The following is a 24,615-nucleotide window of genomic DNA, read 5'->3' as shown; positions in this document are numbered from 1 at the left end:
AAAGGCCAGTGGAGCTCTGGTATTTAAAAGAAAAAGTGTAATTTTATCCAGAGAAGGTAAATGTATGCCCTGAAATGAAAGAAAGACCAGAGGTCCAGACCATGACCAGGTGTTCCTGAAAAGAGCCAAATTGGACAACTAAATTGAAAAAGGTTGCCTGCTTTTATTAAAGAGACTTTATTGCTGTCTATTTAATTAGTAAGGTCTTAGCTCATGTATGTATGTGTTTTTTAATCTGCCCAGGTAATGAAGTTCATAGCCTATTAGTGAGTATGCTGGTAGCATGTTGTACTATCTCTGTCATTGAAGTACTATGATATATGTACCTCCCTCAAGTGAAATTGCCAGATTATCTTGATTTTTCTCCTTCTCCCTTGAACACATTTCCCAGATGGTGATGACTGAGTTTAAGATAGTAAAGGATGATAACCAGCTCTTGAGTGGAAAAGGCTAAATTAAACCTAAAGTATAGTACAGGTATTACTAATTTAGAGTTCAAGAAACTGAACTGGTCCGTCAAAAAGGAGAAGAATGTGATCTGGTGCAGATGACTTAAAAGGATGGGACAGCAGTGAAGAAGTGTTAGCAAAAGATATATTGAATGGAGGACTGTGTGACCAATGTCAAGACACAATTTCTTTATAGATAAAGTGAGAGGTTTGGTAGTAAGAACCTTAGGAGTTTGTTTTCAACAGTAGACCAAAGGGCATGCAGAGCTTCCTGAAACAAAGATTACTCCCATGTTGTGAAAAATGAGTATGGATTTTAGTTTGGTTATTATGGGGACCAGCCAAAGATTTCAAAGCAGTTCTTTAAGGATGTACTTTTGGGAAAGAATGTATTTAGGAGTGATATGCAAAAGCAGTATGTTAGGGAAGATCTAAATATGAAATAATCAGAGAGAAATGTGAGATAATAGTAAAACTGCATTAGATAGGCTGAGATTGGATCATGTATATAAATTGAAAAAAATTTGAACAAGATGTAATCTCAGCACAAAGTTTGATTAATGAGCTTCAATTAAAAAACATTTATGGCACTTTGTTAGTTGCTCCTTACTGGTGGATGAGCGACAAAACAAGCTGCAAAAGATCCCAGAACAAGCCAGAGTATGGAGTCTTTTTAGGGAGGAGAGAACTGCACAAGGATCTCTTATGTGTATGGGAAACCATTCAGAAAACTTTTCTGGTTATTTAGGCCGTAGGACTTGAAGAAAGGCAGTGTTTTGTTGTGGTGTAGTGATGTCGACAGTCACATTTGCACTGGACAGAGAGAGATTGAGGTAGGAATGCCAGTTTCTTTTACTCCAGAGTCAAGGCTCATGTTGGAAGAGAAGGCAGGAGGGCTGAGTCTTTACTGAGATTTTGGTGACACACAGAGAAAATTACTGCCTATCAGATTTAATTGATTCAGTTCATTTATCCAACAAGTAGTTTTTTTACAGAACCAATAAACCAATTGCCTTTTTCAGATCTATTTTATATTTATTTCTCTTTCCCTGATTTTTCATTGTCTTTGTTTTCTCCTTTCTCTTTGTGTTTATCTTCTTCTCTAACTGCTTTAGTTGGACACTTAGCCTATTAATTTTTGTTCTTTTCTAATAACATTTTGGGTATAAAATTTCCTGTAAGTACCACTTTTGCTGTAGCCCACAAGTATAGAAATACAATATTTTTATTATCATTCATTATATATTTTTGCTTCTATTTATATTTCTCGTTTGATCCATAAGTTATTTAGAAGTTTTTTTAATTGCCAAATTTTATTTATTTTTTTATTGACTTCTAATTGTATTACAGTCGGAGGGTGTATTCTGTTTGATATTATTTCTTAAAATCTGTTATGATTTAGTTTGTGGTTTAGTGTATGATCAGTTTTTGTAAATATATGTGCTTGAAAAGAATGTTTTCTCTCTAATTGTTGGGAACAATTTTATGAATGCCCATTTAATCAAGCTTTCTAATGTGCCATTGGGTTTTCTATTTCTTACTGATAATTGAGAGAAATGTACTGAAATATCTCATTATAAAGTGTGGTTTGTTAATTTCTCTTTATTGCTCAGTTTTTACTATCTGAGGGTATCTTTGATGGTTTGAAATTTTTAGGCAATCCCCTGGAATTTTCATATGGTGAGATTTTATAATTAATGCTATAATCCAGATATATTAAAGCCCCTTCAAAGCATAGTTAACCTACTTTATTTACATTTTGAGCTAAAAATATTTATGTTAACTTTCTTTGAGTGATTTAGGGAATAAATAATTTTTATGTAATATAAAATTTTCTTTGTTGTATATATGTTTGGCAATAATTTGTAGAGTGCTGCAAAGGTATTTAATGCATATTTACTAAACAAAGGAAATAAAGCATTTTTAAAGTATATTTTATGCTATTAGGCTATTACAGTTGGCCCCATTGTTTTTCCTTTTACCCACCTTCCCTCCAGCAATACCCCCCACCCTAGTTCATGACCATGAGTCTTGCATATAAGTTCTTTGGCTTCTCCATTTCCTATACTAATTCTTAACATCCCGTTGTCTATTTTGTACCTACTAATTATGCTTCTTAATCCCCTGTACCTTTTCCCCCATTCTCCCCATTTCCCCTTCCCTGTTGATAACTCTCCATATGACCTCCATATCTATGATTCTGTTCCTGTTCTAGTTGTTCGCTTAATTTGTTTTCATTTTTGTTAGATTCAGTTGTTGATAACTGTGAGTTTGTTGTCATTTTACTGTTCGTAGTTTTGATCTTCTTTTTCTTAGGTAAGTCCTTTTAACATTTCATGTAATAAGGGCTTGGTGATGATGAACTTCTTTTACCTTTACCTTATCTGAGAAGCACCTTATCTGTCCTTCCGTTGTAAATGATAGCTTTGCTAGATAGAGTAATCTAGGTTGTAGGTCCTTGCTTTTCATGACATTGAATACTTATTTCCAGCCCCTTCTTGCCTGTAAGGTTTCTTTTGAGAAATCAGCTGATAGTCTTATGGGAACTGCTTTGTTGGTAACTCTCTTCTCCTGCTGTTTTTAAAATTCTCTCTTTATCTTTAACCTTTGGCATTTTAATTATGATGTGTCTTATTGTGGTCCTCTTTGGGTCTATCTTGTGTGGTACTCCATGTGCTTCCTGGACTTATATGTCTATTTCCTTCACTAGATTAGAGAAGGCTTTTTTTCATTATTTTTTCAAATAAGTTTTTAATTTCTTGCTTTTCATCTTTTTCTTCTGGCATCCCTATGATTTGGATGCTGGTACTTTTGGAGATGTCCCAGAGTCTTATATTTTCATCACTTTTTTGAATTCTTGTTTCTTCATTCTGTGCTGGTTGACTGTTTATTTCTTCCTTATATTCCAAATTGTTGATTTAACCCTGGCTTCATTCACTTCACTTTTGGTTCCCTGTGGATTTTTCTTTATTTCACTTAGTGTAGCCTTCATTTCTTCCCTTAGGTGTTTGCTGTACTCAGTGAATTTTCTGAGCATCCTTATCACCAGGATTTTGAACTCTGCATCTGATAGGTTGACTACCTGTGTTTTGCTTACTTCTTTTTCTGGAGTTTTGATCTGTTCTTTCATTTGGGCCATATTTCTTAGTCTCCTCAATTTGGTGGCCTCCCTATGTTCGTTTTTGGGTCTTAGGTAAAGCCGCTTTGAGTTTTAGGGTATTACGTAAAGCTGCTTCGACTCACTGTCTTGGAGCACCTGTTATGTTGTAAGGGGCTGAGCCTTAGGTATTTGCCAGGGCAGGACAAACTGCTTAGCCTCTTTGTGACACTTTATGTGGGGGAGGGGTTGGAGAGGGAACAGTGCTGCTTGCTTGACCTTTGCCTGGTTTCCAGTCACTTCCCATATGCGACTGGCACCCCTCTAGCTTTTGCCCTGGTGGGTTTGCATGCATTCTTGTACGGGGGCTCTTTAAACAGACTCTCCTGAGACACTGGCAGTTTCTTCCACCTCCCCAATACCCACTGGTTTTTACAGCCAGAGCTTATGAGGCTTCATTCTGTGTTGCGGGAACCCCAGGCTGCTCAGTCTGGCCTGGGGCTCAGATGACTTGCTCCCCAGGTGTTTCTACCAGTTTTTATCCACCACATGTGAATGTGGGACTGTCCATTCACTGGCTGCTGCTGCCTCAGTGCCACCATACCACATCTTCTCTGCCCCTCCTACCCATTTGGATGAATATATCTTCTTTAAATCCTTAGTTGTCAGATTTTCATAGAGTTTTATTTTCTGGCTGTTCTGGTTTTTTGTTTCGAGGTTAGTTGTGATCTTTCTTATGGTTGTGCAAGGAGGCAAAGTTTGGCTACCTATGCCTCCATCTTGGCTGGAAGTCCTAGCTTAGGCATTTTTTAAGAGTAGACATCTTGTCAGTTTTCAAGAAACCTTGTTTATAGCAATGGGCATCAGATGGGTGACTTCCCCACCCCCCTCCTTTTTTTTTTCTTTAATCTACCACCTGTTAGAGCTCTGTGCCCAGTTTGAGAGCATAATTTTAAAGACTTAACAAATTTAGGCATGAGACATACTAAGAAGATTAAAATATTATGGTAGAAAAAGGCTTAGGATAAGGATTACTTAGTTTGAGAGAAAAGGTAAGAAGTTAACCTACCATGTACAAATCTAAACATTTCTAACTTTTATAATTTATTAAAATTTATATATTTATTTTGGGGGGTATTATTAAAATTTTTATTTTTCAATTACAGTTGACTTTTAATATTGTATCATATTAGTTTCAGATGTACAGAATAATGGCAGGACAATTATGTTAATTGCGATCCCCCAATAACTACCTGGCACCATACATAGTTATTACAATATTATAGACTTTGTTTCCTATCCTGTACTTTATATCCCTGTGACCATTTTATAACTACCAATTTGTACTTCTTAATCCCTGCACCTTTTTCACCACACCCCCAGCCTCCCTCCCCTCTGTCAATCATTAGTTTGTTCTCTGCATCTGTGAATCTGTTTCTGTTTTGTTTGTTTGTTTTTTTGTTCTTTATTCCACGTAAGTGAAATCATATGGTATTTGTCTTTGACTTATTTTACTTAGCATAATACTTTATAGGTCTATAAGTGTTATAACAAATGGAAAGATTTCATTCTTTCTATAGATAAGTAATATTCCATTTTATATGTATTATACATTCACATATATGTGTGTATGTTTATCCACTTGTCTATGGATGGGCACTTGGGTTGCTTCCACATTTTGGCTTTCATAAATAATGCTGCAGTGAACATAGAGGTGCATGTATATTTTCAAGTTAATGTTTGGAGTTTCTTCAGATATAGATACCCTGAAGTGGAGTTGCTGGGTCATTGGTAGATCTATTTTAATTTTGGGGGCAACATCCATATATTTTTCATAGTGGCAGCACCAATGTGCATCTTCATCAGCAGTGCAAAAGGTTCCCATTTCACCACATCCTCACCAACAGTCATTGTTTGTGCATTTACTGATGTAGTCATCCTGACCGGTGTGAGTTGATAATCTTATTATGGTTTTAATCCTTTAATAGATGTATCATTAGCAAATATCTTCTCTTATTCAGTAGGTTGCATTTTGGTTTTTTTTTATGGTTTTCTTTGTAGTGCAAAACCTTTTTAGTTTGATGTAGTCCCATTTATTTATTTTTTCTTTTTTTTCCTTGCCTGAGGAGATTTTTTTAGGAAAAATATTGCTAACAGAAATGTTGAAGTTTACTTCTTATGTTTTCTTCTAGGAGTTTTATGGTTTTGAGTTTTACATTTAAGTCTTTGATCATTTTTAGTTTATTCTTTATTTGGTGTAAGAATGTGGTCTAGTCTTTTTTGGATGTATCTGTCCAATTTTCCCAACATGATTTATTGAATAGACTGTTTTTACCCCATTGTATGTTTTTGCCTTCTTTGTTATATATTATTGTGCACATTGGTGTGGGTTTATTTCTGAACTTTCTATTCTGTTACACTGATGTATGTGTCTGTTTTTATGCCAGTACCATGCTATTTTGATTACCATAGTCTTGTAGTATAGTTTGATCCCAGGTTGTGTTATACCTCCAGTTTTGTTTTTCAAGATTGCTGTGCCTATGAGGGATCCTTGTGATTTTATATACATTTTAGGATTATTTTCTCTAGTTCTTTGAAAAATTCCATTGGTATTTTGATAGGATTGTGTTGAATCTATAGATTCCTTTGGGTAGCATGGACATTTAAAAATGGTAATTATTCCTATCCATGAGCATGATATATGTCTTTATTTATTTGTTTCTTCTTTGATTTCTTTCTTCTGTGTCATACAATTTTCTGAGTGCAGGTCTTTTACCTCTTTGATTAAATTTATTACTAGTTTTTTTTATTCATTTGTAATGGGGTTTTCTTAGTTTCTCTTTATGATAGTTCAATATTAGTGCATCAAAATGCAACTGATATGAATATTTATTTTGTATCCTGCTACATACTGAATTCATTTATCAGTTCAAATATTTTTTTTTGGTGGAATGTTTAGGATTCTCTGGAAATAATATCATGCCATCTGCCAATTATAGTAATAATATCATTACTTCTTCCTTTCTAATTTGGATGCCTTTTATTTCTTCTTCTTTTCTGATTGATATGTTCAGTAAGAGTGGTGAAAGTGGACTTCCTTGTCTTGTTTCTGATCTAAGAGAAATACTTTTATCCACTACTCCCCTCTTTGTCCCCCCATTGAGTATAATGTTAACTCTGGGCTTGTCATATATAGCCTTTATTATGTTGAGATGCTTCCTCTATTCCCATTTTGCTGAGCTTTTTTTTTTTTTGGTCACCAATGGGTGCTAGATTTTGTCAAATGCTTTTTTTGTATCTATTGATATGATTATATGATTTTTAGCAGTCTTTTTTTTTTATGTGGTGTATCATGTTAATTGATTTGTGGATATTGAACCAAACTTGCATTCCAGACATAAATCCCACTTGATCATGGTGTATGATCTTTTTAATGTACTGCTGAATTCAGTTTACTAACATTTTGTTGAGGATTTTTGTATCTGTGTTAACAGTAATATTGGCCTATAATTGTCTTGTTTTAAATCATGTCTTTGTCAGGTTTTAGATTCAGGACAATACTGGCCTTGTAAGATGAGCTTTGGGGTCTTCCCTCCTCTTGAATTTTTTGCAATAGATTGAGAAGGATGGTGTTAGTTCTTCTTTGAGTGTTTGGTAAAATTGACACATTTAAGTCATCTCGTCTAGGACTTTTGTTGTGAATTTTTTTATTACAGAATCAATCTCATTTGTTAAAATCGCACTGCTCAGATTTTCTGTTTCTTCTTGATTCAGTCTTGGAAGATTGTATCTTTCTGGGAATTTATTCATTTCTCCCCGATTATATAACTAGTATTTTTTAAAATAATCATTTATATTTCTGTGGTACCAGTTGTCACTTCTCTTTCATGTCTGATTTTATTTATTTGAATCCTCTCTTTCTTTTGTCTTTATGAGTCTGGTTAAAAGCTTATCAATCTTGTTTATCTTTGGAAAGAGAACCAGCTCTTAGTTTCATTGATCTTGTATTGTTTTTATGGATTCTTCCATTTATTTCCATTTTGATAAATATTATTTCCATTTTGATAAATATTATTTCCATCCTAGTCACTTTTTGATCTTTGTTGTTCTTTTTCCAGTTCCTGTAGGTGTAAATTTAGATTATTTGAGGATTTTTTTGTTTATTGCTATGAATTTTCCTCTTAGCAGTGATTTTGCTGTTTCCCGTTCATTTTGGGTTGTAACGTTTTCATCTTTTGTCTCAAGATACCTTTTGATGTCTTCCTTGATCTCGTTGTTAACCAATTCATTGTTTAGTAATATGTCCATGTGTTTGTGTGCTTTTTATTTTTTCCTGATTATTAATTTCCTATAATTGTGGTCAGAAAATATACTTGATATGACTTCAGTCTTCTGAAAGTTGATGAGACTCGTGTTGTTGCCTGACATGTGGTCAGTCCTGGGAAATATTTCATGTTCACTTGAAGAGATTTTATATTCTTCTGCTTTGGGGTGAGATCTAAAAATATTAGTTAAATACATATGATCTAATGTGTCACTTAAGGCCACTGTTTCCTCATTGATTTTCTGTCTGGAAGATCTATCCATTGTTGTCAATGGTGTGTTAAAGTTCTGTACTATCACTATATAATAGTCAATTTCTCCATTTATATCCACCAACTTTTGCTTTATGTATTTAATTGCTCCTGTTTTGGATGTGTAAATATTTACAAGGGTTATATCCTTATGTTGCTCCCTTTATAATTATGTAATGTTCTTTTCTCATAGCCTTTGTATAAAGTCTGTTTTGTTTGATGTAAGTGTTGCTACAATAGCTTTTAAAAAAAATCGTTTGTATGAATATCTTTTTTCATTCCTTTGTGTGTGTTTTTCAATCTGAAGTGGGTTTCTTTCCTATAGACAGCGTATATATGGGTCTATATTATTATCCATTCAGCTACCCTGTGTCTTTTGATTGGTGCACTTAATTCATTTGCATTTGAAGTGATTATTGATAGTTATATAGTTTTTGCCATTTCATTGTTTATAGTTATATTTGTTCTTTCTTTCTCCTTAAAGAAGTCCCTTTAAAATTTCTTGTAATAGGGGTTTGATGGTGATGAGGTCTATTATTGTTTTTTCTTATCTTGGAAGCTCTTTATGTCCTTCAATTTTAAATGATAGCCTTGCTGGGTAGTCTTAGTTGTAAGTCCTTGCTTTTCATCACTTTGCAAACTCTGTGCCAATCTCTTCTGGCCTAATATACTTTTGTTGAGAAATTAGCTGACAGTCTTATGGGAACACCCCTGTAGGTAACTCTTTTTTTCTTGCTTTTTAAAAAATTCTCTGTTGGAGGATCCATGATGGCAGAAGAGTGAGTGGAAGCTACACTAATCTCCTTCCAGGATCAGTCTGGAATTAGAACTAAATTATAGAGAAATCATACAGAATAACCAAATGAACAATAGCTAGCAAGAAGCCTTATAACCACGGACAGACAGAAGAAACCATTTCAGCAAACATTACTGATTGACTAGATTAACAACTGAAGGAGACAGCCACAGACTGTGAATCACTGGTAGTTTCAAACAAGCTGCCTAGGGCCAAATTGGGACTCCATCTAACATCAAGAGGGGTAGATACAGAAAGAGAAGTCAATAGTAAACACTAGATTCTGAGATGAATTCTACTGTGGTCTTCTTCATGATTTGCATTATTTTCTCTCCTGTACAGCTTTTTAACATTAATTTCTTGTCCTTTAAGTCTGTGCCTATTAGGTTACTAGTTTTTATATTATAGTGTGTTTCAAATTTCATATTTTGCTTGTCTCTTTTCTTATACCATTTTACCTTTTTTCTCCTATTTTCATTTTAAATTTTATTTTCTATCTTCCTATAACTTGTTTCCATTCTGCACTCTTACTATTTCTACCCCCTGCAGCCTGTCAAAACCATTTTTCTTGTCATTAGTTATTTCACATTTTTTCCCTGTTCTTAAAACACCCTCATTCTCTCTCCACTTTTATCAATCTCTGCTCGTTGGTTGTGGACATGGTGGTGGTGGTTGCGTTTCTTTAATTTTATTTCTAGATCTTACCTGTTTTTGTATTTCAAATCTCAAATTTTACTGTCCCCGTCTCCCACTCCATTTTGCATTCTTCCTGCCTTTTCTTTTTCATTTTATATTTTAATATTTCCCTGTCTTAGCCTGGGTTTTCATTCTTCACTCTTAGCATTCCTTCTTCCTCTATCATATCAAAATCATTTCTCTCTCCTCTAGACATCTCTTAAGCCCTTTCTTTCTTTCTCTCTCTCTCTTTTTTCCTCCTTCCCTCCCTTCCTTCCTTTGCTTTCTTTTCTTTTCTTTCTCTTCTTTTTCCTTTCTCCCTCATATACCCATCCCATCCATATTAATCTTTGCTTATTTGTTGTTGATAGTGCTGTAGTGGATCTTTTTCTCCAGTTTGGTTCCTATTTGTTTTTCTCTCTTTCACTATATATATATTTTTTTACCTTCTGTTTAAACCTAATACTATACGTTTCCCTTCTCTTAACTCCATTCCCTTCTCCTCCTTCCCTCCCTTTTTTATTTACAATATAAATTTTACTTTGATTCTCTCTTCATCTTGTCTCTATTACCTACTCTGATTATTGCTCCTCACTCTCTGCTGTCAAAATCACTTTTCTTTCAGGTAGTCATCTCATATTCATTTTTCCTTTCTTAAAATAGTCTTAATCTATACCTTTATTAATACTGGCTCAATTGCTGTTGATAGTATGATTGTGGGTGGCTGTTATTTTTTGTGGGGGTGGGTTAGTTTCCTGGGGTTTGTGGTTTTGTTCTGACAGCACCTGTACAACAGCATACAAGATGTGGTGGGTGGAGTGACTGTCAGCCAGCCAGAGGGAAGGATGCACTAAAACACAACCCAATAACAACCAAAACGCAGTTACAACCAGGGAGCCCATATAAACGGCATAAAGGGCATCTAAGAGCATCAAATTCAGGAGGTCAAGGAGAATGCACAACTGGATACCATGTGTCTACCACAGAAATTCACACCATGAAGACAGGGAGTCACAGCGGATCAATCTAAAAAGCAGAAACAAACAAGAAGAGTCACCTAAAATGAGAGAAAAGAAACAATCCCCAATAGAAAAGAAAGGAGGAATCCCAGGAAAAAGTGCTAAATGAAATTGATGCAAGCAAACTATCACACATTGAGTTCAAATTAATGGTTATAAGGATTCTCATTGAGCTCAGTGAGAACTACAAGGAACTCCAGAGAAGCTACAAGGAACATACTGCAAGCAACATCAGCATGAAAAAGGACATAGTACTGTCAATGAGAGCCAGGAGGAAATGAAGAACACAGTAGAAGGAATTGAATGCAGGGTGGATGAAGCAGAGGATCAAATCAGCAAGCTAGAGGACAAAGTAGAAAAACATTCCCAGACAGAGCAACAAAATGAATAAGATTTGAAAAGGATGAAGGGAGTTTAAGGGAACTGCAGGATAACATGAAACATAATAATATCCATGTCATAGGGATACCAGGAGGAAAAGAAGAGGAGCAAGGGACAGAAAATCTGTTCGAAAAGTAATGATGGAAAATTTCCCTAACTTGATGAGAGAATAAGGCATGCAAGGCCAGGAAGCACAGAGATTTTCAATCAAGAGGAATCCAGAGACCCACTCCAACACATCATAATTAAAGTGGCAAAATTTAAAGACAAAGAGAGAATCTTAAAGGCAGCAAGGGAGAAAAAGCTAGTAACATACAAGAGATCCCTGATAAGAATATCAGCTGATTACTCAACAGAAACACTACAAGGCAGAAAGGAATGGCAAGAAATTTTACAAGCAGTGAAAAGCAAAGGCCTGCCACCAAGACTGCTATACACAGCAAGGCTCTCATTGAAAATGGAAGGTGAAATAAGGAGTATCCCAGAAAAAAAAAAAGTATAAAAGAATTCATCTCCATCAAGCCAGCATTGTAAGAGATGCTAAAGGGACTGCCTTAATAGATTAAAGAGACAGAAACAGAGACAGAGAAAAAAAGGAAGAGGAAGAGAGGAACACCAGGTACAAAGGGAGAAAATGACAGTGAATAAGTACCTATCAGTAATAAACTTAAATGTAAATGGATTAAATGCTCAAATCAAAAGACATAGGGTACCTGAATGGATAAGAAAGCATAGCCCATATATATGTTGATTATAAGAGACCCACCTCAGAGCAGAAGATCCACACAGACTGAAAATGAAGGGATGGAAAAAAGTATTCCAAGCTAATGGACATGAAAAAAAGAGCTGGGGTAACAATACTTATAGCAGACAAAATAGATTTCAAAACGAAGCCCATAAAAAGAGACAAAGAAGAACACTACATAATACTGAAAGGAATAATCCATCAAGAAGATATAACCTTTATAAACATATATGCACCCAGTATAGGAGCACCCAAATATACAAGGAAAATCTTGAGGGATTTTAAGAGAGACATCAGCAGCAACACATTCATAGTTCAGGGTTTTAACACCCCAGTGTCAACAATTGATAGATCTTCCAAGCAAAGGATCAAAAAGGATATTGTGGCATTGAACAACACTCTATCAAACGGACTTCATTGACATACTCAGAACTTTTCACCTCAAAGAAGCAAAATATAAATTCATTTCTAATGCACGTGGACACTGTCATCAATACATAACATGGTAGGACACAAAACAAGATTGTAAAAATTGAAGAAAATTGAGATCATATCAAGCATGTTCTCAGATCACAATGGCTTGAATCTAGAAACCAACCTCAAGGGAAAACCACAAAACCATTCTAATTCATGGATGCAAATAACATACTCTTAAATAATGAATGGGTCTACAATGAGATCAAGGAAGAAATCAAAAAGTTTCTGCAAACAAAAGAAAATGAATACACAACAGCCCAAAACCTATGGGACACAGCAAATGTAGTCCTGAGAGGGCATCATAGCAATACAGGCCTATCTAAAGTAGAGAAAAATCTCAAATATTCAGCCTAACCCCACATCTACAAGAACTAGAGGAACAACAACAAACAAAGGCCAGAGCAAGTAAAAGGACAGAAACTATCAAGATCAGACAGAATTAAATAGTAACTAAAAGAACAATTAAAAGCATCGATGGTTCTCCAGGAGCTGGTTCTTTGAAAACACAAAATTGACAAGCCTTTAACCAGACTCCTGAAGAAACAAAGGAGAGAATACCCAAATAAATAAAATCAGAAACAAAAGAGGAGAAATTATAACCGATACCACAGAAATACAGAGGAATCCAAAGACCCACTCCAACACATCATAATTAAAGTGGCAAAATTTAAAGACAAAGAGAGGATTGTAAGACATTGCTACAAACAACTATATGCCAAGAAATTTGACAACCTGGTCAAAAGAACAAATTTCTAGAAAAATTAAATCTTCCAAAACTGAATCAAGAAGAAGCAGACAGCCTGAAGACTGATAACAACTAGTGAAATTGAAGCAGTAATCAAAAAACTCACGGTACACAAAAGGCCTGGATCAGACGGCTTTGTTGGCACTTTTACCAAGTATTTAGGGAAGAGCCAACTCCTTTTCTTCTCAAACTGTTCACAAAGTCAGGAAATCAAGACAGCTCAATTTAAGAAACAGAAGCAAAAAAGAAGAGTCTTCTCACAAATAATGGGAAGACAAAGAAACACCCCCCCCCAGTTGAAAGGGAAAGGAGGAATCCCCAGAAAGAGAACTAAATGATATAGAAGCAAGTAAACTATCAGATATTGAGTTCAAAACAGCTGTTTTAAGGGCGCTCGATGAGTTCAGTGAGCTCAGAGAGAATTCAGAAGACTATGGGGAAACTACGAGGAACTTACTGCAAACTATATTAGCATAAAAAAGGACATAGAACCTATCAATAAGAGACAAAAGGAAATGAGGAGTACAATTTCTGATTTGAAGAACACAGTAGAAGGAATCGAAAGCAGGCTAGATGAAGCTGTGGACTGAATCAGCAAGCTGAAGAACAAGGTAGAAAAAAGCTCCCCGAAAGTGCAAGAAAATAAAAAAAAAAAGACTAAAAAAGAATGAAGAGGCATTTAGGGAAATGCAGGACAACCTGAAACATAATAATATCCATATAATAGGGATACCAGAAGGAGAAGAGGATGAGGAAGAGATAGAGAACCTGTTTGAAAAAGTAATGACGGAAAACTTCCCTAATTGGAGGAGAGAAAAAGTCTTGCAAGTCCAGGGAGCACAGAGGGTCCCATTCAAGAGGAACCCAATGAGGCCCACTCCAAGACACATCATCATTAAAATGGCAAATAGCAAAGACAAAGAGAATTCTAAAGCCAGCAAGGGAGAAAGAGGTAGTAACATATATGGGAGCCCCAATACGACTAGCAGCTGACTTCTCAACAGAAACACTGCAAGCCAGAAGGGAGTGGCAAGAAATCTTCCAAGTCATGAAAAGCAAAGGCCTGCATCCAAGACTGCTCTACCCAGCAAGGCTCTCAATTAAAAGGGAAGGCGAAATAAGGGGTTTTCCAGACAAAAGAAGGCTAAAAGAATACACCTCCACCAAACCAGCATTGCAAGATATGCTAAAGGGACTGCTTTAAGAAGATGAAGAAAAACAGTCTATAAATACCCAGTTCCTTTCACAGTTACCAATACTTGATATTACCAATACTTTTAATATTTATTAATCTGATTGTGACATAGATGTGTTATTTTGTTATTTTATTATTTGTTGAAACTAAACCTGTTTTTTGTATATACCTTGCCTATTTCTATTATTTTTCAAAAGGTTTAAATGACTTTTTGATATTCTTTATGAATTATTTTTTACTGTTTGTAGAATTTTTTCCCTAAAAAGAAACAGAACAAAACTGTTAACTCTTTTTTAGACATGTTGCAAATACTTTCCTATTCTATTACTTGTCCTTTAACTTTTTTATATGTGTATTACTGTATAGTCTTAAATGTTGAATACAGTCATATTGTCAATATTTTACTTTATAGCTTCTGGTTTTGAATATTTTACTTCAGGGTATGAAAAACATTATTTTTTTCTAAAGCTCCTTAGGTTATACATACTCATTTTTAACTCACCTGAATATTTTTTGTATAATGTGTGAAAGAGGGCTCTATATTTGTTTTATTTCAAGAAATAGTGGTCCATGCACCTTATTTGTTGAATAAGCCTTATTTTCCCCATTGATGTGAAATATCAATTTAATCATATATTACATTGTTAGATATATATGTTTGTTTCTAGAATGCTCATTTTATTTCATTGATCTACTTGATTATTTCTGTGCTGGTGTCATGTTTTTTTAATTGCTGAGACCTTATAATGGATTTAAATATTTTATTATTTTATAATGGATTTTGATATTTAAAAAAATAAATAAATAAAATCAATCTGTATTTAAAAAAAAAAGGAAAGAAAAAAGGAATGCCTACCTTTTATGGCAACATGGATGGAACTGGAGAATATTATGCTAAGTGAAATAAGCCAGTTGGTGAAAGACAAATACCATATGATCTTACCTCTAAGTGGAATCTATTCAACAAAATGAACTATACGTATGGAAAAATGGAGCATACTGAAAGTGACCAGAGGGGGTGGAGAAGGAGGACAATGGTGGAAAGAAGGGGAAGAGACTAGACAAAGAACATGTATGAATGACCCATGGACATTGACACGAGAGTAGGAATTGACTGTGGGAGAGGGGGGCGAGGTGGGATGGGTAGAGGACGGCAAAGAGGGAAAAATTGAGACAACTTTAATAGAATAAACATGATTTAAATATTAAAAAAAAATTCTTCCAGACTGATAGGAGGGGCAGAGATGGGCAGAGATGGGCAGCTGGGGTGGTGAAGATGTATGTCAAGGCACTGGCTGGATTTCCAAACAGTGTCACATTTGCCTGAGGATAAACTGGGAGGGACAACTGGGTAGTGAGACAGACTGCACATCCCTGGGTTCCAGCGAGGGTAAATAAAGTCTCAAAACCTCTGGGTGTAAAAACCTGTGGGGGTTGCGGCAGTGGGAGAAACTACCAGATTCATTGAAGAGTTCGTTAGAGAGACCCACAGGGTCCTAGAATATACACAAACCCACCCACCTGGGAACCAGCACCAGAAGGGCCCAATTTTGCTGTGGGTAGCTGGGGAAGTGACTGAAAGCTGGTGGAGAGCCTAGCAAGTGGCATGGTTCCTTCTCTGAGCACTCCCCCACTTATAGCACCATAATGGAGTGACATGGGTTGCCCCGCCCTGGTGAATACCTAAGGCTACACCCCTTACTAACATAGCAGGAGCACTGGGACAAAGAAATATGACCCAAATGAAAGAACGGATCAAAACTTCCGAAAAATTACAACTAAGTGACAAAGAGATAACCCACCTGTCAGATTCAGAGTTCAAAACTTTGGTCAGGATGATCACTGAAATGGTTGAGTATGGTCACAAGATAGAGAAAAAAGTGAAGGCTATGCAAAGGGAAATAAAGCAAAATACACAGGGCACCACACGAAGGGAAGGAAACTGGGACTCAATTTTTAGCAGAAGGAAGAAATAAACATTCAACCTGAACAGCATGAAGAAACAAGAATGCAAAAAAATGAGAGGCTTAGGAAGCTCTGGGACAACTTTAAATGTTCCAACATCCAAATCATAGCTGTTCCAGGAGAAGAATAAAAGGAAGAAATTGAAAACTTCTTTGAAAAAATATAGTAGTTCTAGGAGGAGGAGAAGAAGAAACTGAGAACTTTGAAAAAATAATAAAGGAGAAGTTCCCCAATATGGCCAAGGATATAGATTTCCAGGGAGCCTAGGAAGCTCAGAGTCCCGAAGAAGTTGGACCCAAGGAAGCACATACCAAGGCACATTATCATCACATTACCCTGGATTAAAGATACAGAGAGAGAATCTTAAATGCAACAAGAGAAAATGAGGCAGTTACCTACAAAGTAGTTCCCATAAGACTGTCAGCTTATTTCTCAAAAGAAACCTTGCAGGCAAGAAGGGGCTGGAAAGAAGTATTCAGAGTCATGAAAGGCAAGGACCTACATCCAAGACTACTCTTTCTAGCAAAGCTATCATTTAGAATGGAAGGGCAAATAAAGTACTTCCCAGATGAGGTCAAGTTAAAGTAGTTCATGATCACCAAGCTCTTATCATATGAAATGTTAAAGGAGTTTATTTAAGAAAAAGATCAAAACTGTGAACAGTAAAATGACAACTCACAACTATCAACAAATGAACCTAAAAACAAAAACAAACTAATCAAACAACTAGAACAGGAACAGAATCACAGAAATGGACATCACATAGAGGGTTATCAGCAGGGAGGTGAAGGAGGAAGATAGAGGAAAAAGTACAGGGAGTAAGAAGCACAAATGGTAGGTTCAAAATAGACAGGGGGAGGATAAGAATAGTATAGGAAATGAAGAAACCAGAGAACTTATATGTACGACCAATGGACATAAACTTAAATGGGGGAGATGCTGTTGTGATGGGTAGTGCAGGGTGGAGGGCGATAAAAGGGAGGAAAAAAATGGGACAACTGTAGTAGCATAATTAATATACTTCAAAAAGGAAAAAAAAAACCAAAATAAATTATGTTCTAATGCATTTCTTTGATACTTTCATCTTATCCACCAAAGAAGGCAAACTTTAATTTGTCCATGGCAAATCACCAAACCTGTTTATTGGTAAATCTTCCCTAAGATATTAGCACCCTCTGAATTTGCATGAAATTGAATCTTGAGAAAAGGAGATGAAAGACTGAGGTCCTGACATTAGAATGGCATGACACCTATCATCACTTAACTAGCCTTGTTTTCGTGACACCAGGGATACAGACATGCTTTATTTCCTCCTAATTGGTGTATAATTATGTCCTGAATGTCTGCTGTGTGCAAAATGAAACAGAGTGAATGAAAGAGAGTTTCAGGTTGGGACACTCTCCTTGAAGGTCTCGCACCCTGCCACCAGCCGAACCATGGTATTTTGGTAGATGGCCATGTGGGTCCATTAGCAAGGCTTCTCCCAGGTATGGTTAAAAGGGAGAGTAGAAATACAGCATTCATTTCAGTCAGTTATACTTTTTCCATCAATGTAAGTACTGTTATATTATATCAGTATATTTAAGAGGAATTAGAATTTAGAGAAAGAACCAAAGAAATGTAAATGTCTAGATCTATCTCCTCGTAGCAGACAATATTTGTTGTGCCATACTCTCCTTCTGAATTTTTCAGTTTGCTTTAAGGAAAAACCTTTTGTTTGCCTTCTGCTCCCATTGTTTCAAAACTCCCTTTAGTTTTGCTCAGCTTCTGAGGTGGTTGTAGGAGCTCATTGACTGTTCTGGGGATTGCTCTTCAAAACCTTCTTAGGGAGCGATTCCTCAGTGCAGATGAAGTCTTACCAGTAGTGTGACCATAAACCATACAGGAGGGGGAGCTGTTCTTGTTGAATCTGGAGTTAAATCTGGCTTTTTAATTTATCTTTGTGGGTGGGAATGTAGATAGGGATCTTGGGTTCTGGAGCACAGTTTGAAAACCAGTGTCCTAATGTTGAGAACACCATCACAACTGACTGCTATTAATATATATAAAAGACATATTTTTTTCATGACACCTTTTATCTGCCTCCCTTAATTCTGATTTTTATCCAGTAGTATAAGGTTTTTCTGTCTTGCACAGGTGACCCAGAAACCTTCAAGGTAGGAAGATAGCTGCTTGCAGTCACTACATGTGAAGTGTCTTAAGCAAGTGGGACCTGGGACAAAACAGAGAAATACAAAGATGCTTCTCAAAGACATAAAATTTTCTGATATGCAATTAGGAAGCATATTATTGATAAAGTAAAGAAGAGGGCTTGTCATAAAGTTTCTCACAGGCCAAAAAGTGTAAAAGAAAATTACAGCATAGTATACTCTGAGATTGTAAATGCCATTCTCTACTGTGCTGACTCTATTACTTACTTTTAGAAATTTGCATATAGCATTTTTAAAATACTAATAATGGCATTTCACTTATGCCACAGATATTTTCCTTTACAAAATCTCAATTATGAACTTAATTCTTGGGAGTAAGAAGGCACTGTGATATATTGTAAAATCATATTAATTTTCCCCCCTCCCTTAGAAAGGCATGGTAAGCTTATTATGAGGAAAAAAACTTTTGTTCTGGATTTTTTCTGTGGAAAATACATTTTAACTTGAACAGGATTTAAATGGTAACTTGGTAATAGATAATTGTAGGAGATTGCTGAATGTTCCCCTTAAGGATTAGCTCAGATTTTATGTCATGATTTTTGTAAAAAGTACTATGGAGTCCTATCAAATTGTCTTACATCATGGTTAGTAAGTGCTTATGCTACTTTTTCTCTACAGGAGAACGACTCAGGCACTTTGGACACGGTGGGAGCTGTGGTTGTGGACCATGAAGGGAATGTTGCTGCTGCTGTCTCCAGTGGAGGCTTGGCCTTGAAACATCCAGGAAGAGTTGGGCAGGTAATTGTGAGGTTTTTAAAGTAGTTTTTCAAATTAAAACATGGAATTTTCTAGGTCACACATTTTAAACCATAGAGACATTTTTTTCCATAGGAAAAAAACACCATTGCTTTATAACACATCAATCAAAAACCTTTTCAATATTCTTTCTGAAAAAATTGACTCATAGTAATAGAGTTCTTTCTGATCTTCATCATTGATAATCCAGTGTTTTACGGTTTTCAGTAGGCTGGGCATTTAGTTGACATTTAATAAACGTGTTGATTTCCATTTTCTTTCTTTGTAAATGTCATTCTCTTTAAGAGGAAGCACTACCTCACTGTAGTGCTGTTTGCTCTTTAGGTGGGAAATGATTTTAGTTACATTTTTGTATTTCTTCCATGCAAGGGATATTTTGACCCTCTAAATCCTTCTCCTGATTAAGCATTTCAGCTGTTTTATAGACTAACCAGTATTTCAGGTCACCAACTTATGATACCCAAGAAATCTAGATATAAGGGAGGTCTAATTTATGTGCAACTGACTTATTTCCATTTCACTTGCACATATTCAGTCCCTTTCCCCACCCTCACCCCCTATCATCAACCTTTAGTACTATACTGAGAATGAAATTTAACAGTCTGTTTTATCTAGTAAGCTCTATGTGCTTAATATATTTGTTGAGTGAACAAATGAATTGGACACCCTCATGGTATCTGTTAAAGTAGTTGCAGAGGGTGTGTTTAAGCTCAGTGTTTGGATCCCATGTTACATAGAGAGCACTACGTGGCTGCTCTTTGCACTTTGTTTCTCATGTTTGAAAAAGAGTCGGTGTTACCGTTGCTTTGGACATGGTGGTTAGAGAATGCTTGCAACAGAGTGATCTGATTCATGGACAGCTTTGCAAAGCCTCAAGTCTTGTTCCGTAATCTGCATTTATTGTGGACAAACCACTTACACTCCTCAGAAGAAAGGGAAGGGAAAAATAGTTACTTTTGTGCAATTCTTTGCCTACTATACAAGGGAATTTATGGAGAATGATTACTCAACATGTGTACTATGCTTTGAACTCATTATAAAAAGGTCTTTGTCTCATCATGGTATTTTTCCACATTATGAAATTCTCATGCATTTGTCAAGTTTGGAGTAAGGAAACAAAGGTTGGCATATTGGATTTGGATGCCTTTGTAAAGAAGGAGAAAGAAAAGCCAGCAGAGCTACCTTTATACCATTCCAGTTCTTATGATTTTCTCACTGTTTTTTGTTTGTTTTGGTTAGCAAAATAGCAACAACAGAATCAAGGATAGCTCTGGACTATGTTAGCAGACTATTACGTCAAACAATCTTTAAGCCATTCTGCCACTGCAGAGAAGACTATCCTGGAAAAAGAAATACTTATGTAAAACTTAAATGTTTATTTGCTGCACTTGGCTAGTTTAAGAAAATACTGTTTGTGAGAGATGAAAACTCAGGAAGGGGTGAGGAGACGAGGAGTCAAGGTATTTACAGGCAAATACAATTGCTTAATTGGATTATTTTGCTTGGATAAGATGTAATTAACCTAGTCTGGAAAAATGTAAAATTCAGACGAAAGATAGAACTGTTCTTGACAATCAGGACAGAATGTAATAAAATACATAAGCAAAAAAAATGCACAAGCAAATTTATTTTATTTTTTTATTGTTCGGATACATTTGTCTTCATATTCCCACCACCACTTTCCCCTGTCACACCTAACCCCACCTCCCACTCTCAATTCTTTCCCACTCTCAATTCTTTCCCACTTTTGCTTTGTCTGTGTGTCCTTTATATATGTTCCTTGATTTGACCCTTCTCCTTCTTGAGGATGTTATTTCTTCCAATACATGAACATGGTATATGCTTCTGTTTACTTGTGTATTCCTTAATTTCTGTCTTCAGTGTTGTGTAGTTTCCTGAGTACAGGTCTTTTACCTCCTTGGTTAATTTTTTCCTAAGTACTTTATTTTTCTTGTTGCTATAGCAAATGGGATTTTTTCCCCTTGATTTCTGATTCTGATATTTCATTGTTGGTGTACAAAAATGCCTTTGATTTCTGAATATTGACTTTGTATCCCTCTCTTTTGCCAAATTCACTTATTAGGTCGAGTAATTTTCTGGTGGAGTCTATCAGGTTTTCTATGTACACTGTCATGTTATCTGCAAACAGTGACAGTTTTACTTGCTACTTTCCAATTTGGAAGACTTTTATTTCTTTTTCTTGTCTGATCACTGTGGCTAGGACTTTCAGTGCTATGGTGAATAGAAGTGGTGAAAGTGGAAAACCTTGTCTAGTTCCTGATCTTAGTGGGAAAGCCTTTAGATTTTGCCTGTTGAGTATGACATTGGCTGTAGGTTTTTCATATATGGCCTTTGTTATGTTGAGGTATTCCCCCTTTATTCCCATTTTGCTGAGTGTTTTGATCATAAATGGGTGCTGTATCTTATCGAATGCTTTTTCTGCGTCTATCAAAATGATCATGTGGTTTTTGTCTTTTCTTTTATTTATGTGATGTATTACATTTATTGACTTGCGTATATTGAACCATCCCTGCATCCCTGGGATGAATCCCAGTTGATTGCCAGATGAGGTTTGCCAATACTTTGTTGAGGATTTTAGCATCTATGTTCATCAGCGAAATTGGCCTGTAGTTTTCTTTCTTTGTAGGGTCTTTATCTGGTTTGGGGATTAGGGTGAGGCTGGCCTCATAGAAAGAGTCTGGGAGTCTTCCCTTCTCTTGGATTTTTTGGAATAGTCTGAGAAGGACAGGGGTTAGCTCATCCTTAAATGTTTTGTAAAATTCTCCTGTGAAACTGTCTGGCCCTGGACTTTTGTGTGCCGGGAGTTTCTTGATTACTGCTTCAATTTCCCCAGCTGTTACCGGTCTGTTCAAGCTTTCTATTTCTTCCTCCTTCAGTGTTGGAAGATTATACTTTTCAAAAAATTTGTCCATTTCATCAAGGTTTGCAAATTTCTTGGCATATAATTGTTTATAGTGATTTCTTACAATTCTTTGTATTTTTGTGGTATCAGTTGTTATTTCTCCTCTTTCATTTCTAATACTTATTTGAGTCCTCTCCCTTTTTTCCTTGATGAGTCTGCTTAAAGACTTGTCGGTTTTGTTTATCTTTTCAAAGAACCAGCTCCTGGATTTGTTGATCCTTTATCCTTTAAATTGTTGTTTTATTCTCTGTGTCATTCTGTTCTGCTCAGATCTTGATTGCTTCCTTCCTTGTACATGCTCTGGGCTTTGTTTTTGTTTCTCTAGTTCTTGAAGCTGTAGGGTTAGGTTGTTTATTTGAAATGTTTCTATCTTTTTTAGGTAGGCATGTATTGCCGTGATCTTTCCTCTCAGGACTGCCTTCACTGTGTCCAGTAGGTTTTGGACTGTTGTGTGTTCATTTTCATTTGTTTCAGAAACTTTTTGATTTCTTTTTTGATCTCATTTTTGATCCATTCATTGTTTAATAGCATGCTCTTCAGTCTCCATGAGTTTGAATGTTTTTGTGGTTTTTCCTTGAGGTTGGTTTGTAGTTTCAAGCCCTTGTGGTCTGAGAAAATCCTTGTTATGATTAAAATTTTCTTGAATTTGTTGAGGCTTGTTTTGTGTCTTATCGTGTGATCTATCTTTGAAAAGGTTCCATGTGCATTTGAAAAGAATGTGTATTTTGCTTCTTTGGGATGAAAGGTTCTATACATGGCAGTTAGGTCCATTTGATCTAATGTGTCATTCAGTTCCACAATCTCCTTGTTGATGTTTTGTTTGGAAGATCCACCCATTGTTGTCAGTGGGGTGTTAAAATCCCCTACTGTCCGTATGTTGCTGTCTATCTCTTTCTTGAAGTCTTCCAAGGTTTTCCTTATATATTTGTGTGTTCCTGTGTTGGTTGCATAGAGGTTTACAATGTTTATGTCTTCTTGATGGATTGTTCCTTTGAGTATTATGAAGTGTCGTTCTTGGTCTCTTTTTATGGCCTTTGTTTTGAAATCTATCTTCTCTGATATAAGTACCGCTACCCCTGCTTTTTTTTCCTGTTCATTTGCTTGGAATATTTTTTTCTTGCCCTTTACTTTCAGTCTGTGTAGGTCCTTTGTTCTGAGGTGGGTCTCTTGTAGGCAACATATGTGTGGATCATATTTTCTTATCCACTCAGCTTCCCTGTGTCTTTTTATTGGGGCATTTACTCCATTTACATTTAAAGTTATTATTGATAGGTACTTATTTCATTTTTTCCCTTTGTACCTGTGTTCCTCTCTTTCTCACTCTTTATCTTAGCATATCTTGCATTGCTGGTTTGGTGGAAGTGTATTCTTTTAGCCTTCTTTTGTCTGGGAAATCCCTTATTTCACCTTCCATTTTAATTGAGAGCCCTGCTGGGTAGAGCCCTCATGGTTGCATGCCTTTGCTTTTCGTGACTTGGAGTATTTCTTGCCATTCCCTTCTTATTAGTAGTATTTCTGTTGAGAAGTCAGCTGCTAGCCATATTGGGGCCCTCTTGTATATTACTACCTGTTTCTCCCTTGCTGTCTTTAGGATTCTCTGTCTTTGGTATTTTCCATTTTAATGATGATGTGTCTTGGAGTGGGCCTCATTGGGTTCCTCTTGAATGGGACCCTCTGTGCTTCCTGGACTTGTGTGGCTTTTTCTCTCCTCAAATTAGGGAAGTTTTCCATCATTACTTTTTCAAATCTACTCTCCCTTGCTCCTCCTCTTCTCATTCTGGTATCCCCATTATACTGATATTATTTCGTTTCAGGTTCTCTTGCATTTCCCTAAACGCCTTTTCATTCTTTTTGAATCTTTTTTTCACTTTCTTGCTCTTTCTGGAAGCTTTTTTCTACCTCAATCTACCATCCAGCTCACTGATTTGATCCTTGGCTTTATCTAGCCTGCTTTTGATTCCTCTGTGTTCTTCAATTCATAAATTATATTCTTATTTTCCCCTTGCCTCTCATTGATAGTTTCTCTCTCGTTTTTCATGCTTATATGGTTTGCGGTAAGTTCTTCATAGTTTTTGTGTAGTGTTTGGTAATTGTCTCTGAGCTCTCTGAGCTTATTGAGCTTCCTTAGAACCATTGTTTTGAACTCAATGCCTGACAGTTTACTTGCTTCTATTTCATTTAGTTCTCCTTCTGGGAATCCTCCTTTCCCTTTAATTGGGGGGTGTTTGGCTTCCTATTATTTATGAGACTCTTCTTTTTACTTCTGCTTCTTAAATTGATCTGGCTGACCTCCTCCTTGTGGTGTGAACTTCTGTTGTAGGTGACCACTGTTTTTTCTTTCTGAATCTGCCTCTGATGATGTCAGATGTTGACCACCTCTGACCCATGTCAGTCTGTTCGAGACCTCCAGGAATCCACTGTCAGTGGCTGTCTCCTTCAGTTGTTAATCTAGGCACTCTGCACTCAGCAGTCAGGCTTAGGCACCACAGGGTGGGGAAGAGTCCCTCCTAGCGGTGGGGTTACTGAGTCCTCTCATACTGCTACTGCTTCAGCATTCTGCCTGGCAAGATGGCTACTGCCATACAGGGGAGGAGTCAGCACTGAGATC

At 36.2% G+C, this 24,615-nt stretch overlaps 1 protein-coding gene across 2 annotated transcripts in view; it reads left to right on the top strand.

Moving 5' to 3' along the window:
* TASP1 (taspase 1) overlaps nucleotides 1–24,615 on the top strand; it is a 305,001-nt gene that overhangs the window by 116,797 nt on the left and 163,589 nt on the right. For both annotated transcript variants that reach the window (XM_054574067.1, XM_054574068.1), the window contains one exon: nucleotides 18,947–19,066. In XM_054574067.1, coding sequence (XP_054430042.1) covers nucleotides 18,947–19,066 — 120 coding nt within the window. The remainder of the gene's footprint in view (nucleotides 1–18,946; nucleotides 19,067–24,615) is intronic.

Source organism: Pteronotus mesoamericanus, unplaced genomic scaffold, assembly GCF_021234165.1.
Source record: "Pteronotus mesoamericanus isolate MK-2021 breed Mesoamerican mustached bat unplaced genomic scaffold, CSHL_Meso_final contig_25, whole genome shotgun sequence".
Taxonomy (NCBI): Eukaryota; Metazoa; Chordata; class Mammalia; order Chiroptera; family Mormoopidae; genus Pteronotus; species Pteronotus mesoamericanus.
Note: the sequence above shows the minus strand (reverse complement) of the source record. Positions and strands in the feature narration are given on the sequence as shown.